The sequence below is a fragment of the Lutjanus erythropterus genome, chromosome 18 (genome assembly GCF_056507025.1).
Source record: "Lutjanus erythropterus isolate fLutEry1 chromosome 18, fLutEry1.hap2, whole genome shotgun sequence".
NCBI classification, from domain to species: domain Eukaryota; kingdom Metazoa; phylum Chordata; class Actinopteri; order Lutjaniformes; family Lutjanidae; genus Lutjanus; species Lutjanus erythropterus.
In genome coordinates, this window is record NC_139334.1 from 6,998,167 (window position 1) to 7,013,312 (window position 15,146).

The window sequence follows — 15,146 nt, forward strand, 5'->3', positions numbered from 1 at the left end:
CTAGGGAGCATTTATAATGCCTTACAAACCTTTTTTTTATATAAATATTTGGTTTTTTTTTATTTTGTTTTGGATTTTGTTCCCCCTTGTTTGTTTGTTATTACAAACTGTGTTCCTCGTTTTTTGTATCCTTCTTTTGATTAAATGCAAATTTGGAGGAAAGAATTAATAAATACGTAAATAGATATTTAATGTTGGGATTTACTCTAAAAGTAAAAGAAAAGGTAAAATGTTATTTTAAAAAATCTGTCGTGTACAATTGTATAATTTTTTTAAACTATGTATTCCTGCTTTTTTGTTTGTTTGTTTTGTTGTTGTTTTTGTTAAATATCGTGTTTAAACGTTTAATACTAAGTTAGAAGACATAACCGGTCCTTTTAGACTATGTCCTCCAGGCTGTCTGCTGTAAATGTGTTGGTCTGTTGCTGAAAATTAGCATATATCAAAGGAGGATATTGGATAATTGAAGTCACAAACACCCGTGTGGTTCAATAGAGCGCGCGCATACACACACACACACACACACACACACACACAGCAGTGTAGTGACGCGCAGTGGTGTAGAGCCTCGGGTCCTGCCTCCTGCTTTTCACATGATCTGTAAGCTCTCACAGAGGAGAGACAGGAATGTGGAGAGGAGCGTCAACAGCGATGGCTGAGCGGAGTCACAGTCACAGTCCCTCCATGATGCGTTTATTTTACACTGTAGTCTTCTGGGTGTCATTCATCCGCAGCACCAAAGGAATTCCCTGGACACAAGAAAAGGTAAATAAGTCAGACTATAATTAATAAAGATGATCTGCTCAAATTCAGTTGCAATTGTTTAAATACTCAGAAAACCGTCTCCAGAAGTTAAACCATTTTACAAACTCGCCACATAGTGTTTTTACAATTTTACTGTTATGTAGCCTACTTTTGACAAGACTAAATGAGTGCTTGCAATTACTGGTGGACTCCAAATATGTTATTTATTTATACTTACGTGTTTAAAATAATGTTAAAACATCTGAACCAATATCTTGAATTATTTTGTTTGAAAAGTAACTGAAATTTTATGAAAAAACATATCAGTTCTGTTTATATTGTGTCTGTGCGTGCATGCATTTCTTTTTAACATGGAGATTGCCACTTAGGCTATTGATTATGAGAAAAGGACAGTTTCTGAATTAAGTTTTGATATACATGATATATTATTCATGATATTCCAACACTGTCTGCAGTGTTTCTTGGCACTGTTGTGTAATTCTCCTGAGATGCACCTGGGTATGCCTGGCCATTCATGCTCCTCATTTATGTTCTTCTTCTCTCCTCTTTGCCTAGTTGCTATGGTAGCACAGTCATCATCATTGATCCTCCAATTGCAGGTCTTGGTATTTATAGACCTTAAGTGGACCCCCTTTTAACCCTCTGTGAGGCCAGTGTGCCCCAGCTCTTTGGATGACTATGTTCAGTTTATGTGACCACATGATTATACTTCTTGCATTGCAGCCTTTGCTACTCTGTAATTACAGGGCTGAAGTATGAATTCATCAGTATTGGCCCAACACACGCTGTGAACAGGTTTTGTAAGTGAATGCTTAAGCCTCAGCTGTACAGAACAGAGTTAAGGAACGTACCCTCCCCTATTGTCTCAGACAGTGAAGTGAAACCAAATTGACAGAGGAAGAAATGTTTACTGTGATTTCCTCTGAAGTTTCTGCAGTATGTGATGATGATATTCTATTTTAAAGACCAACCCACGAATTTAAACCTCCCTAAGTCCTGCCCCTTTTTGTTCTGTGCTCCAATAACAAGAAAAGGAAAAGGAGAAAGCTGACCGAGGAACCAAGTTTGTTTAACTGATTGAGAAAATCATAAAAATAATTGATACCCTCACTAGGTCCAGCTCCTTTTGGAGCCTTAGTCACTTTACTCCTTTATCGTAGGCTACTGAGATAAACTATGTGTTCGACTTGTCTATGTAGAAAAGACCAACCAAATTTTGAAAATTGTTAAGGATGTTGCTGGGGAATCTGTAGCGACATACAGTTTATTCTTAGCTAGCTGTTTACATATGATAGCTAATGTTACCCTATGTAAAGAGAGAGAGAGAGAGAGAGAGAGAGAGAGAACACAGAGCAAAAGGGGCAGGGTTCATATCCCCAATGTGCTTCTTCTAATTTCCATTAAATTGCCAATCAGGGACTTTTCACGAGGTCTGTTATTGGAGAGGCTGGAGTAGTGTAAAACAGGCTTTGACTATGCTCTGACATTCACAATCAGCTCTATCCCTCCTGCTCTCTGTCCTTCTCTTCGGGTTTAGTTTGTTACCACGACAACCATGGTTCTCAGCAGGTGAACTTTGAGACCAAATGAAAAAGAGCCATGGGATCGGAGGATCAATATGTTTTTTTTAACCCATGAATCGACCCTTATAGCTTGAAACCAGAATCCTAATCCATATTGTTGTTGCTCAAGTTGCACAAGCTTGATCTGCTCTTTAACAATCACGTCTATTTCCTGGGACAAGAGAGAATAACTGCATGTTGACAAGCACTCTTCCCTTCTCTGCCGCTTTACTCAATAGATTCCTGCTTGTCCAAAGTAGCTCTTGTGTGTATTTGAAGGCATTCAATCAAAGTCTATTCACGCTGGTCTAAGTAGCTCTTGCATCTCTCTCTGAGGAGGTGTCCACAGCTCATCTAAAACACAATGTTTGATGCAATCTAAACACAAGATTTAATTGTCGCTTGTTTATGTGAACATACAGCGTTTTAGACATTGCTATGAAACAGATATATAGTTATAATGGAGTTCCTCTTCAGATGTCCCTAGGAACTTAAAAAATGAAGCAAAAAAATTCTGCTGTATGGTTTCCGGTAATATGTGAGTGTTGTGACACTAAAATCTGTGGTTTTGAATGCTGTGTCATTCACATTGTTGCTCAAGTTAAATGCATCATAGGAAGACTTCCCTTACTCTTAACCCAAAAAGCTGCTGATCTGAGACTGTGCAATGACAGACACTAACTGAAAATAGAGCAGTGTTTGACAGTAAAGAGTACTGATGTTTACTAGCCGTATGATCACCTTTCAGTAGGCTTTCTTAACACACTTATTTCCCTCCCTCAATATTAATTGAATCCAGTGCTATTTCTCATTTTGTATTACCTTGTTTGTTTCCTGTGGTTGTGTTCAGCTTCATCACCGAGCTCTCACTCTATCACAAGATGAGGTCCGCAGCGCGCTGTCTCACACCGACGTGGAGCAGATGTGGCTGAGGGACCTGCGGCCGCTGCTGGTTACCAGGTATCCAGGCTCTGCAGGCAGCCAGGCCGTGCAGGAGGTGAGTTTATTTGCAGGATACCATGTCACAGCTGGACGACTTTTGTACAGACAAGCATATAACTTGCCAGTGGTGGAAAGTAACTAAGTGCATTTACCAAGTATTGTACTTAAGTACAATTCTGAGGTACTTGTACTTTGCTTGAGTATTTCCATTTTATTCGACTTTATTCTTCCACTATGTTTATTTGACAGCTTTAGTCACTGGTTACGTTTAAGATTGAGAATTTGCACAATGAATACTCTGGCATGGTTTTAAAATACAACACATTGTTAAAGAACAAAACCAGTGGAACCTTTTTTGCTTCTGACATCTTACAAAAAGCAGTATCATTAAGGTCACATAAACATGGTGACAATTCAATTCAAAGTGTTCAAATTATCCAAAAATCAAAGACAAGAGAAAAGGTACAAAAACTGCTTACACACTGATGCTTCCGTATTAATTATCTAATGATGTCATATATAGTAATATATTAGTCAGAGCAGACGAACTAATACTTTTACCTGAACGCTGAAACAACATTTTGCTTATTACTTGTGTACTTTTACACAAGCAGGATTTTTTGTAGTTCTAGTAAACAATCTGAATACTTCTTCCACCACTGTAACTTCACCACTACACTGTAAAAATGAAAAAAATAAAATGAAGTTGAGAAAACGTTAACGTTTAAGAGTTTTGAACTCAAACACTTAAACTTGACTTTTTGAACTTTTTTTAGATTTTTTTTAATGCAATTTTGGGGGTTTCTAAAACTCAAACATTCAAGTTTATCTGAAGAATAAAAGTAAATAATTCCAGCAAGACACTGTAGGTTGTTTTGTAGTTTATTTCAAAACTTAAGAGTTTGAGTTTGATTTAAAACTTTTTTACAGTGTACCACCCATGAAACATGCACTGCATCATGATACACACCTGTTTTGTAATAAATACGTAGAAAAATGTGAAATCCTTTTCTCATTACTTAATGGAAAACACTGTTTAGTGATGTGGTGACAAAGTGAGGTATGTGAATGCTCATTACTAACAAGCCATCTTTTTGTGTGTTCACAGCACATCAAAACAACCCTCAGTTCCCTCGGAGCAGGCTGGGAGGTGACGGAGGATAAGTTTGTGTCACAAACACCCTATGGCCCCCTACCCTTCACTAATCTAATCGCCACCCTCAACCCATCAGCCAAGCGCCGCCTGGTCCTGGCCTGTCACTACGACTCCAAGTACTACCCACCACAATGGCACGGGAGGGAGTTCCAAGGAGCTACTGACTCTGCTGTTCCTTGCGCCATGATGCTGGAGCTGGCACGAGCTCTGAATGACGAACTGAATGCTCAAAAGGTGGTGACTTTTAGATTTATTGCTAGAACAGACGAGAAGTTAAAGACTATATTATACACTACAGATCTTTCTGCTTGTGCCTGATTAAACAGGCTTTTCAGTGACACTCAGGTGTGTATTAGTTTTTGTGGTTGCTGTCAGCAGTGAGTTGTTGAGTTGTGGCCATGAATCACAGGTATGTCATACAACAGTGACATCAGTGGCAGTAAGTTGTTCCGCATGCAGTCACAACACAGTGATTTAGTGGGTGTTAAGGAAGAACTACAGGCAATTACAGGATGCATAGAAACTTGAACGTTGAAGTGGCCCCCTATGAGATGATCATTGCTGATCCCAAGTCAATTTGAGTTTGAGATCTCTGAGTTATAGATGGAGGCTTCATCCACACTACTATGTTTTTGGTTTAGGTGTTGGTGTCGGAAGTTAATACGCAATGCATCTTGGTACATGTAGGCAGTGCGCAGCTCCGCAAGCAGCTTTCTTGGTCAATGCAGCACACACTGAGGCATTTATTGCTTCAGTTGACTACAATTACCATCAACACTGATTGGACAGCCACATAAAAAGTGGTGGTTTTCCAGTTGAAGGATAAAGTTGGTGTTATCTCAATTTTTCCAGTTGTGACCAAATACCACAAAAAGAACAAAATTATGCATTCCATGTATCTGTACTTTCCAGCTTTCTTACCTGTTGGTGACACTCTAAGGATGTACTTCTTTTAAAATATTTAAGTTTAAATTTTTTTTTTTTAGTAAGTAAGGAAAGGGAAGCATTTTCCACAGCTGGGCACTATATAGTTTTTTTTAACAAATGTTAAATAGTGCATTTGTTCAGGAATCTTTACAGCTGTGGATAAATACTACCAAGCAAATGTGAGAAATCTGTCACATGTGCAGAACATGTCTATATTTGCATTGGCTGGTCCAGGATCATATCTGTCTGCATGACGTGCAAATCAGATCAATATATGGACATCTGACTCTGACCCTTCCTGCAGTTCAGTATTTGAACGTCTGGCCAGGAGATTTTTGGCACACGTGTGCTAGACATGTGCAGGAAATTGATGTGACTTTAAGAAAATATTTTTTATTTGTGATTAAACAAATAAATAATATGTATATGTATTTTTAACAGCATATTTCAGAGAGCTTCATGTGCAAAATTAAGACTAATCCTACTGTGGGCATCAACATTGGACGTTCAGAAGATGTAATAAAAACGTTCATTTCAGAGGACATCTTATCAATGTATGACACGACATTGAAAGTACCTGTGTGACTGACTTTAAAATAAACTACAGTGGCCACGTATATGAGGAACATGTCACCCAGTTTAGCTTACTGACATTTCTTGGACAGCAGTGGAGCTCTATGGCACTAATAATATTCAATGTGTGAGTGTCATGGTGTTTTCATGTGATTTGTTGACATTTAGAAAAATATTTGTAGGCAAAGACCTACAGCAATTCTCTAAATTTCAATTTTTTTCTTTCCTATTGGGTCTAATTTATAGACACACATTAACTTGAATGTATGAACAAGCCTCCTCTCAACACAACATTCTATAGGAATCAACACATTTCCCACTAACAATATTTAATTGCTCCACAAACAAGTGATTCATGAGGAGAACACTTCGTATTCATGCAGCTTGCTCCTCTGCCCTTTTCCTGTTTCACAGTTGAGCTCAGAGCCCTGTCTATTGGGCGGACAGTGACACGGCCTGTGACAGAGAGAGATCAGCCAAGGGACATGTTTATCAGACTCAGCTGTCTGTCACAAAGGTCACTGTGGGAATAGCAATCACATTGAATACAAATACATTAGCTGCCATGGAGATGGACACATAATCATTATTACTGTTGATAAAAGACACAGAAGAGATTGTAAACTTACTATTGCAGGAGCATATGTTGGTGAGGATTAAAAGAAAAATGCAAAATTAAAAGAAGAGAAAGAAAATCTGAGGTAGTTTCTGTGTCACTGTCATTTTAAAACCACTAGGGGGCAGCAACACACCTGGAATGCAAAGTGCTGTGGCTCATGACTGTCTTCTTTTGGCCTCCCATGTAGGTTTTCAGTCCTGACCTGACCCTACAGTTGCTCTTCTTTGATGGGGAGGAGGCTCTTTTCCACTGGAGCCCCTCAGACTCTCTGTATGGCTCTCGCCACCTGGCCCAGAAGATGGCGACCACCCCACACCCAGCCGGAGCCACAAACACCAACCAGCTACACGGCATAGTACGTCATAGTTCTACTCACTTCTCTGACCATATCACCTGAGATCAGGATAATCACTTAATCACACTCGGATCATCCCTTTGTTTGCCCACATCAGTACAATCTGCTGAACCCTGATCTCATCTTACACACAGCCCACACACACCTCAGCAAGGGAGGTGCATGTCTTAAATAGTTTTGTACTGCAATGAAATCTCAAAGACACCCATTCTATCATGAGGGCAGTGTGGGTGTCTTGATATCAAACATCATTTATTATACAGTCTGTGATAAGGAGAAATCACATTAATTGGTTTATGTTTCTGTATCCTAGCTGTGGAGAGACGCTCTCTTAGAAAAAGGCTTCTTCCAGAAGGGCCGAGGTTCTAACCAGAACCATTTGCTTCTAAGAAGCCCTTCATTGAAGTAAGAGTTTATCAAGGGTTCGTTGTGAGACTAAGGGTTCCATTAAGAACCCTTACCATCAAAAGAACTCTGTTTAGCAGAAAGATTTTGTTTTCAAATTGACAAACTCTTTTGTCAAGGATCCTCTGTACAGTAATATAAAAGGGTTCTTGGTAGAATCCCCTGGGTGGGCTCTAGATAGAAGAGGGTCTTGATAGAACCTATGGGGTGGGTTCTTGTTAGCGCCCAGATAGTGGAAAGCTTCTGAATACAACCTCAGAGAAGGTTCAGGGTAGAACCATTACATAGAAGGGTTCTCTGTAGAACCTCTCAGATGGTTCTAGATATAACACTTTATAACTTGATGGTTAATTATAGAACCCTTTTAAAGGCACAACCTTTCTAAAAGGTTTTACCAACCAAAAAGTGTCCTCCTGTGGGGACAAACAAAAGAACCCTTTATGGTTCTGGTTAGCATCTTCATTTCTAAGAGTGTAACACAACTGCTTATCAACTAATGTAGACATTCCTGTGTGGACTGACAGAGATAGAGCATGATATCTTAAAGAACTTAGTGTGTGTGTGTGTGCGTGTGTGTGTGTGTGTGTGTGTGTGTGTGTGTGTGTGTGTGTGTGTGTGTGTGCGTGCGCGCGCATGTGTGTGTGGTTTGTGCATCTTGCAGAGATAGAGTGGGAGCACTGATGTCAGTGTGTTGGACCACCACAGCACATTTAAAGTAGGGTTTCTGAGGTGTGATTGTTACAGGAATGTGCTTCTTGAAGGTCTTCTGTCTTAGAGAGCTTATCATAAGACCCCCCATCCCGTCCCTGTTTCTTCTCCTCCAGGATCTGTTTGTGTTAATGGACCTGATTGGGGCTCCTACTCCACGCTTTGGCAACCAGTTTACCAACACGATGCACTGGCTCTCCAGACTGCAGAACATTGGTGAATAATCACATCTTTTAACATTATTGTAAACTCTACGTTGCTTGGTTTACTTTGGTATAGGAGTGCCACAAATAACATGTGTGACTTTAATCAGTAGTCGTTAGTGGATTAGTCATATTCCAGACAGTTATCATCATATGAAGGCTAATGGACCAACTATACTGACAGTCAAAGAATCGCGTAATTTGTTTGTCATGCCGTATCTTTTATATCTTTGCAACTCTTGTACTGTTATGACTGCACTGTGGAGATAACATCTGTAAACTTAAAAGATCCAGTGTGTAACATTTGGGTGGATCAGTTTCAGAATGTGGCAGGAACGGAATTTAATATTCATAAGTGGGTTTTCATTTCAGACATTGCCACTAGAGGTCACAGTGGACTCAGACCAAAACAAATGCATGCTTCATTTACGCAATAAAGTTAGAAAAAAAGAAATCCGAGCTCACACTGCTCACAAAACCCAGATCAAACTGTCACACTAGGCAGTGCTGATCAAATATGGATCAGTATTTTGTTATGGCATTGCTTTTTTCTTGCCCAAGATGTTTTCAGAAACACAGTTTGGTGTCCCCTTTATTGTAACCAGGCAGCTGCCATTTTGTGTCCTGCTAGGAGACATCTAGTGAGGCTGAACTCAACTAACAGATACACTTTTTTTCTCTGTCCTGCCTCCCATATCCTCAGAAAAGCGTTTACACTCAATGAATCAGCTTGTGGACCATCATGCCAGCGTTCAGTATTTCTGGCCCAACCATCCTGTTGGACGCATAGAAGATGATCATATACCATTTCTAAACCGAGGTATACACACCACAAATATGATTACAGTATTTACGGTATATTGTGTAGCTCTGTTTGGTGATTGTTGCCCCGTGCTTCTCTGTCTGTCAGGTGTACGCGTCGTCCACCTCATCCCCTCCCCTTTCCCGTCCGTGTGGCACACGTTTGATGACAACGAGCAGAACCTGGATCGCTCCACCATTCAGAACCTCAACAAGATCCTGCAGGTTTTCGTTCTGGAGTACCTCAACGCCAGGCCCAACGTCACTGCAACTCCACAGAACGCCCCGTAAAAATCCCAACAAACAACTGTCTTTATTTTGATGTTTCACTGTAAAGATGCTGTAAAACTGTTGTTTTTAAATACCATAAGAATACACTGTCTTTAATGCTGCTCCATCACCAACAATATGTATTCCTTGACCTTCGAATTGAGAAGTGAGGTTGAGAGTTGACTCTGCACTGCAGAAAACATTTTACATTGAATTGAAATTATGAGTTGCAATAAAAAGTCATATTTGTTAGATAATAATTTAAACTTTTTGTCTCACAATTATGACTTATCAGGGGGGTATTTTTTTCCTTTACAGGTGGAAATGGGATTCCAATGGTAAAAGAAAAAAGTAATAATAATTCAAATTCAATTATACTGTTTATTTTACAGTTCTCCCTGGAAACACTGAGTCCAAAGTTGCTGCTTTAGGGACAGCTGCTGCCTGAAGGACCTTTGCTGATACTCATGTGATCGCATCCAGATCTGTTAGACGTGTGATACATACAATAAGGCCATCCACACAATCACAATGCTACTGACACATATGGCACAGAATACTGTATATGGTGACAAACTTGACGTGAGACGGTGTCACAGAGTGTTTGGTACGTGACATTTCCTCTCCTATAGTTAGTGTTTATAGAGCAAACCTGTCAGTGGCAGGAAGTGGGTTTATTCATATTAACAAAATCTTTAACCCTTCATATCCTGTCATCTTAGATAGTGAAGTGGGTAACTTCCCGTGCTAATGTTTCATGTGCCTGCCTTTGTTTATAAAACATACTGAATTTTTAATGTACATCCCAGAATAATATACAGTGCCAAACCTGGACTTCCTGTGTTTTGACGCTGAAATAAATGTTGATTCCGAACACGAAGTAGATCGTGCAGAGTTTGTTTATTTTTCAAAGTCTTTGTTTTACTGTGGTTAAAGAGGTTGGTGTGATCTGATGTGTGGTCAGTTTGATTGTCTAAAGTGACCTTTGTAGGAGGAAGTGTTAACTTTCTCTGTAAGTTCTAACCTCAGACAATAAGAATAGCCAATACCATTGTTCCAGTTTCCACTTTCTACTAAGTTAATATGGGAAGAGGCTAAGATTGAAGCGTGCTCCCCATATACAGAGACTATCCATCCTCAGTAGTGGGTCCATTTCCAGCTTGCAGCCCTTTGCTCCTTGTCTCCCTTCCCACTCTTTACCTGCATTTCCTGTCTATTTACAGCTGCCCTATCAAATTAAGGCTAACATCTGTTACTACAGAAGCAAATCCAAATTAACTTTAAGAATCATATCTCAGGTTAGAAAATCGGAAACGCTCAATTCAACATACTTGACTACCATTTACATCTGTTACCTAGATAACTGACATAAAAGTTGCTACACTTTAACAAATTTCAGTAATATTCACAGCATTATTACTGTAAAATGAAGAAATCCTTACTGTAAAATGTGTATACAGTAAGTTGCTGTATATTTATAATTGACATGAGAATTTTACAGTAAATATATTATTACTGTAAATCTCAATACAATAATTTTTAGCGGAATTATTTTTCCAGCAGTCATGATCTGTATGTACACACACATTTTTGCAATAATCTGTCAAAAGTGGTTAAAATTTGTGACAAGTAATGGAGGCATATTTGAATGAGGTCTGATCTATGAAAAGAGGTTTAGATCATGGTAGTCTGAGTAGTTGTCATTCATTACTTCCCGTTGCTCAACATTTTGCAAAATCACTATGATGCACTGATTGTCAGCAAAATATTTCATCATTGTTTTTATGGTGCCAGCCAGAGTTCATCTCACAATTTCCTGTTTTAAAATTTAAAAGGTCATTCCTCCACATGGATGCATGAATACACTCCATCATAAACCCACTGTTCATAAAAATGAACCAGCAGAACAACAGCACACAAATAATCAGGGTGACAATGCAGCACAAGTCAGTTCAATATAAATCAGTGTATTGACAGGACGATGAAAAAACACATTTAACCAGAGAGACAGTAGAAAAGAGAGAGAAATTCATTTTCAATCAAAATAAATATTCCCTGAAACTCTTCAGAGTTCAACATAAAAACACTTTTCAAGTCTTCAGCAATAAACAGCAAAACGAACTCAGTTTGTTTAGTTCAGTATCTCAGAATTTGGCCCGAGTAAACCCTCTTCACCGAAACAAATCTAATCAGGATCTGTGGGAAAGTTTTAGTGGTTCAGTTTAGTCAAGATTGAAAGAGTAAATCTACTCGCCAACAAAGTTAATTACAGATCTCTGGACAGGTGTCAGTTGTTTGGTCCATGCTGAAACAGAAAATCAAACAACAAAGTTTTGAGGAATCTTTGTTTCTTTATAGATTTTTAAAATTTTAGTAATATTTTATTCCTTTTTATTTCTTTATTTTATTTCTTTATCATTCTGTTTTATTATTTTATTCTTTATAATTCTTTTTCACTTGTAAATCTTTTATTTTCATATTTTAGGGACCAGTTAATAAACAAGCATTAATAATAACTTTATTTACCAAAGAAACAAGTAAACATCAAAAGTCCCATGGGCTAAAAGCACACACCTGATGTGTTGTATAGATACAAAATGATACTAAGATCCCAAGTTCCATTAACTTCCTGTGCAAAAAGTTGCTCTGTCAGCTCAGTTTATGAAAATTAATTAATAATAAAGGATCCTATTTAAAGAGTCTTTTATATTATTTTAGGGGCTTTTGCCTCTATTGAATAGGACAGGTGAAGGTAGACTGGAAAGGTGAAAGAGACAACAGACAAAAATAAAACAGCATAAATTTATATATTCATTCTTAATTAAAGCTAGAAACATCTGCCGAATCAAACCTTATGGTGAGCCAACTTTGATCCGGGTGCCCTAATTTGGGCAGCCCAGATCTAAATAATGACTAACTGAGTCTGTTTTTTACTTTCAATAACTGGACGGTTTGAAACAATTTGTTTTAGAGGCATTTTTCATTCTCACTTATGTAAAGTGCCTCTAATTTGTGGGATACTTAAGTACAAGAGTAATGTACTTAGTTACATTTCACCACTGAAAAAAGCATAACATCTAAATACTTGGTTTGTTTAAGTGAACCCAACTCAAGCACACTGAGTTTGGCATCCCTCACCTCGACAACAATCCTATGATTCTCTAAATCCTATCAGGGAGGACCTCCCCTGAATTCCACCCTGGCCAAATCCCCTACAGTCCAGCCCACTCCCATGAGAACTGAACGTGGCTCTCACCCTCCTGTTTGCTGCAGTCAGAAATGTTTGTGATGCCTGGCAACAGTGTGTGCTAACATACAGCACTGTACTGTATATCTTGAGTTGAAGGAGATTAAAAGTGCTTCAAGAGCCATTAGTCACATAAGACTGCAATGCACTGTATAGTTTCCTCCCAAACTCCAAACGTGAGAAAACTGTGTTCGAATGTTTCCTTTGACTTATAAACAGTAAAACTTATTTGATCTGCAGTCTTCTTGTCCTATACTGTGCTTATTACAGTTATACTTATTTCTTTCATTCTTTAGTTCTTGTTTCTGACAACTTAGTGGCACATTCGCTATAAAAAAAAATATACCTCAGGCATTTTACCTGTCAGTCATCACCAGAATTACTTGTCTGAGACAAAGTGAAGAAAATATACTTAACTTTAATCTAAAGAAAGGACTCTTGTTAATAACATGTATTGGTTCAGTCCAACCAGGAGGAAAACCAGCATGTTGGAACAAGGAAAAAGAGGAGAAGCAGAACAAATTGTTGTACAGCACTGTAGTGGGGACTTAGAGGTTTTTTGTTTTTTTTTTGCCTGACAGCAAATTGATGCATGCCCAGGTTTAATAACAGTCAAGTTTTAATCTGCACCTGATTACAGTGTAGAGGGAACAACAGCTTCCAGCTGTATCAGCGTGATGGGAAGGTCCGGGACTCTCCCGTGCAAGGTGTGTTGTAGATTGTTAGAAAACAAAAAGCCTGGAATGTTCACTGAATGTCAGAATCCATAATACTAAAAAGACCTGAAAAAGTATATAGCCAATTCATGCTGGGGTTGAAACACAGGATACATGAAAAAGCTTGCTTACCTACCTTCCTTAACTTTTTCAACTAAAGAAGGTCCTTTTGATATTCCCTAATGTTCTACTTGATATGCTGTTTCTGCTTTCTAATCTTCTCTATTTAGCACTACAGTAGCTGCTTCCCCACAATAAATGATCACAGTGGCTTTACATCAAGCCTATGTCATGTTACATATGGTTTATATCACCGAATCAGCCACAAGCAATGGAATAAAGTGATGTTTGTTCTAATCAATGATTTCTTTATGTATATTATATTGTCACTGTCAGGAGAAAATCACAACCCATGAAGTTTTTATTGGATTTCTTCAAACACACAAAAATCTTTTTTTTTGTCTTTAACATTACAGCAGGGTCATCTCAGTCATGACACAGAAGTTCAGAACAATAGTTTCTTAAACTACGTCCCTCAGGTGGCAGCGCTTTAGGCTAATTCTACTCTGTACCTGGGACAGACTGCAATCATATTTCATTATATTATTTAGATTGGGGGTGTTTTCTAAATTTGTTACTGAGATTGTAGGCTATACAATGTGAGGCACGTAAGACAATCTGCTATGACTTGCAAAAAATCAAGTTACCAACAGAGAGCAGCAGTGAGTCATATTTAGTTTAACAGAAAGATGAAGTCCTTGTTACCTTTTCTTGCATGATATTATATCTTGGTAGGTGCAAATATGTTTGTACAAATTCAGCTTATATCACACTAATATATGTCGTGTCAGTAAAGCATTGTCAGTGTGTGATTATGACTCATGAGTATGGACAAATAAGATGTTTAATACACAATGCAAAAAATATGCACTAAAATTTAACTATTTGATTATGCTGAAAAGAATCAATGCGAGAATAAATTATACCGTAATATAATCTATTCTTGCATAGATTTTTTTTTTCAGGAGCAACAAAATCAGTTCAACACATTGTTTTACATGTACACGCCTCCAGTTTCAAATGAGGGCGGTGAACGCACAGAAACTACCAACGTCACACGCTGCATTCAGGCCTCTCTGTAAACTTCTAATCCCATGTCTCGAAAAGGAAAAATACCACCACACCGAGAGACTGTTTGGTGTTTAAGCCGTTTTGGTCAGACATAATTATACATTTTGCTGTCACAAAAACAATTTAAGAAAGGGAGAACGGGAGAAACACATCCTGGTATAACTTAGTTTCTGTGGGCATGGGTATTTGTGAAAGTATCAGCAATTAATAAAACATGACTGAAATAACACCCGTGTAAATTAGAGATAGTTACATGAGATCATTCCAGTGTATCTGTATCTGAGAAAATTAAATTATTTAAAGCAGTGGTTATCAGTCCCCCAGAATTATCAGGCTGGTGTTTGTGACCACCAGCCCCCTCTGAAAGTGACCACATTCACTCATGAAGACCAGGACTTTCTGTTCGGAGGCAAATTATTTTGTATGTAACTGGTACAAGTGACTGAATGTAAAAACTATTCCCCAGTCTAAAATATGACCCTCAGTTTCCATCATGCTTGCTTAACTGAGTAGTAAGTTGTCTGTTCTAAGTTGCAAATGTTAGTCTATTCGTTTTTGTGTCTGTTCAGAACATCGTGGTTGGTCATTGTTGTTTTTGTGACCTCAAGAAATCATCACTCGACCGCTTTAGGGGTCCTGAGCCAGATTATGAGTACTAGGGCAGGCTTGGTCGTTAACACGCGCCAAAGTCGTGATTTTTCCGAGTCTCTCCGGCGATGCGTGAACGCAGCATTGATGCCAGACCGGACTGTGGGGGATTTCAGTC

General features: G+C 38.5%; 1 protein-coding gene across 1 annotated transcript; it reads left to right on the top strand.

The window, feature by feature from the left end:
* Positions 1-585: 585 nt before the first annotated feature.
* qpct (glutaminyl-peptide cyclotransferase) lies at positions 586-10,166 on the top strand. The gene is made up of 7 exons (XM_084742864.1): positions 586-765; positions 3,178-3,324; positions 4,378-4,659; positions 6,732-6,899; positions 8,129-8,228; positions 8,919-9,035; positions 9,126-10,166. Exons 1-7 carry the CDS (start codon positions 628-630, stop codon positions 9,305-9,307), a joined length of 1,134 nt encoding a protein of 377 aa, XP_084598990.1. The 5' UTR covers positions 586-627; the 3' UTR covers positions 9,308-10,166.
* Positions 10,167-15,146: the final 4,980 nt, after the last annotated feature.

Coding starts and splice junctions, on each gene's coding strand:
- qpct (XM_084742864.1), top strand. CDS start 628: ATGTGGAGAGGAGCGTCAACAGCGATGGCTGAGCGGAGTCACAGTCAC. Junction 766..3,177: donor TTCCCTGGACACAAGAAAAG/GTAAATAAGTCA, acceptor GGTTGTGTTCAG/CTTCATCACCGAGCTCTCAC. Junction 8,229..8,918: donor CTCCAGACTGCAGAACATTG/GTGAATAATCAC, acceptor CCATATCCTCAG/AAAAGCGTTTACACTCAATG.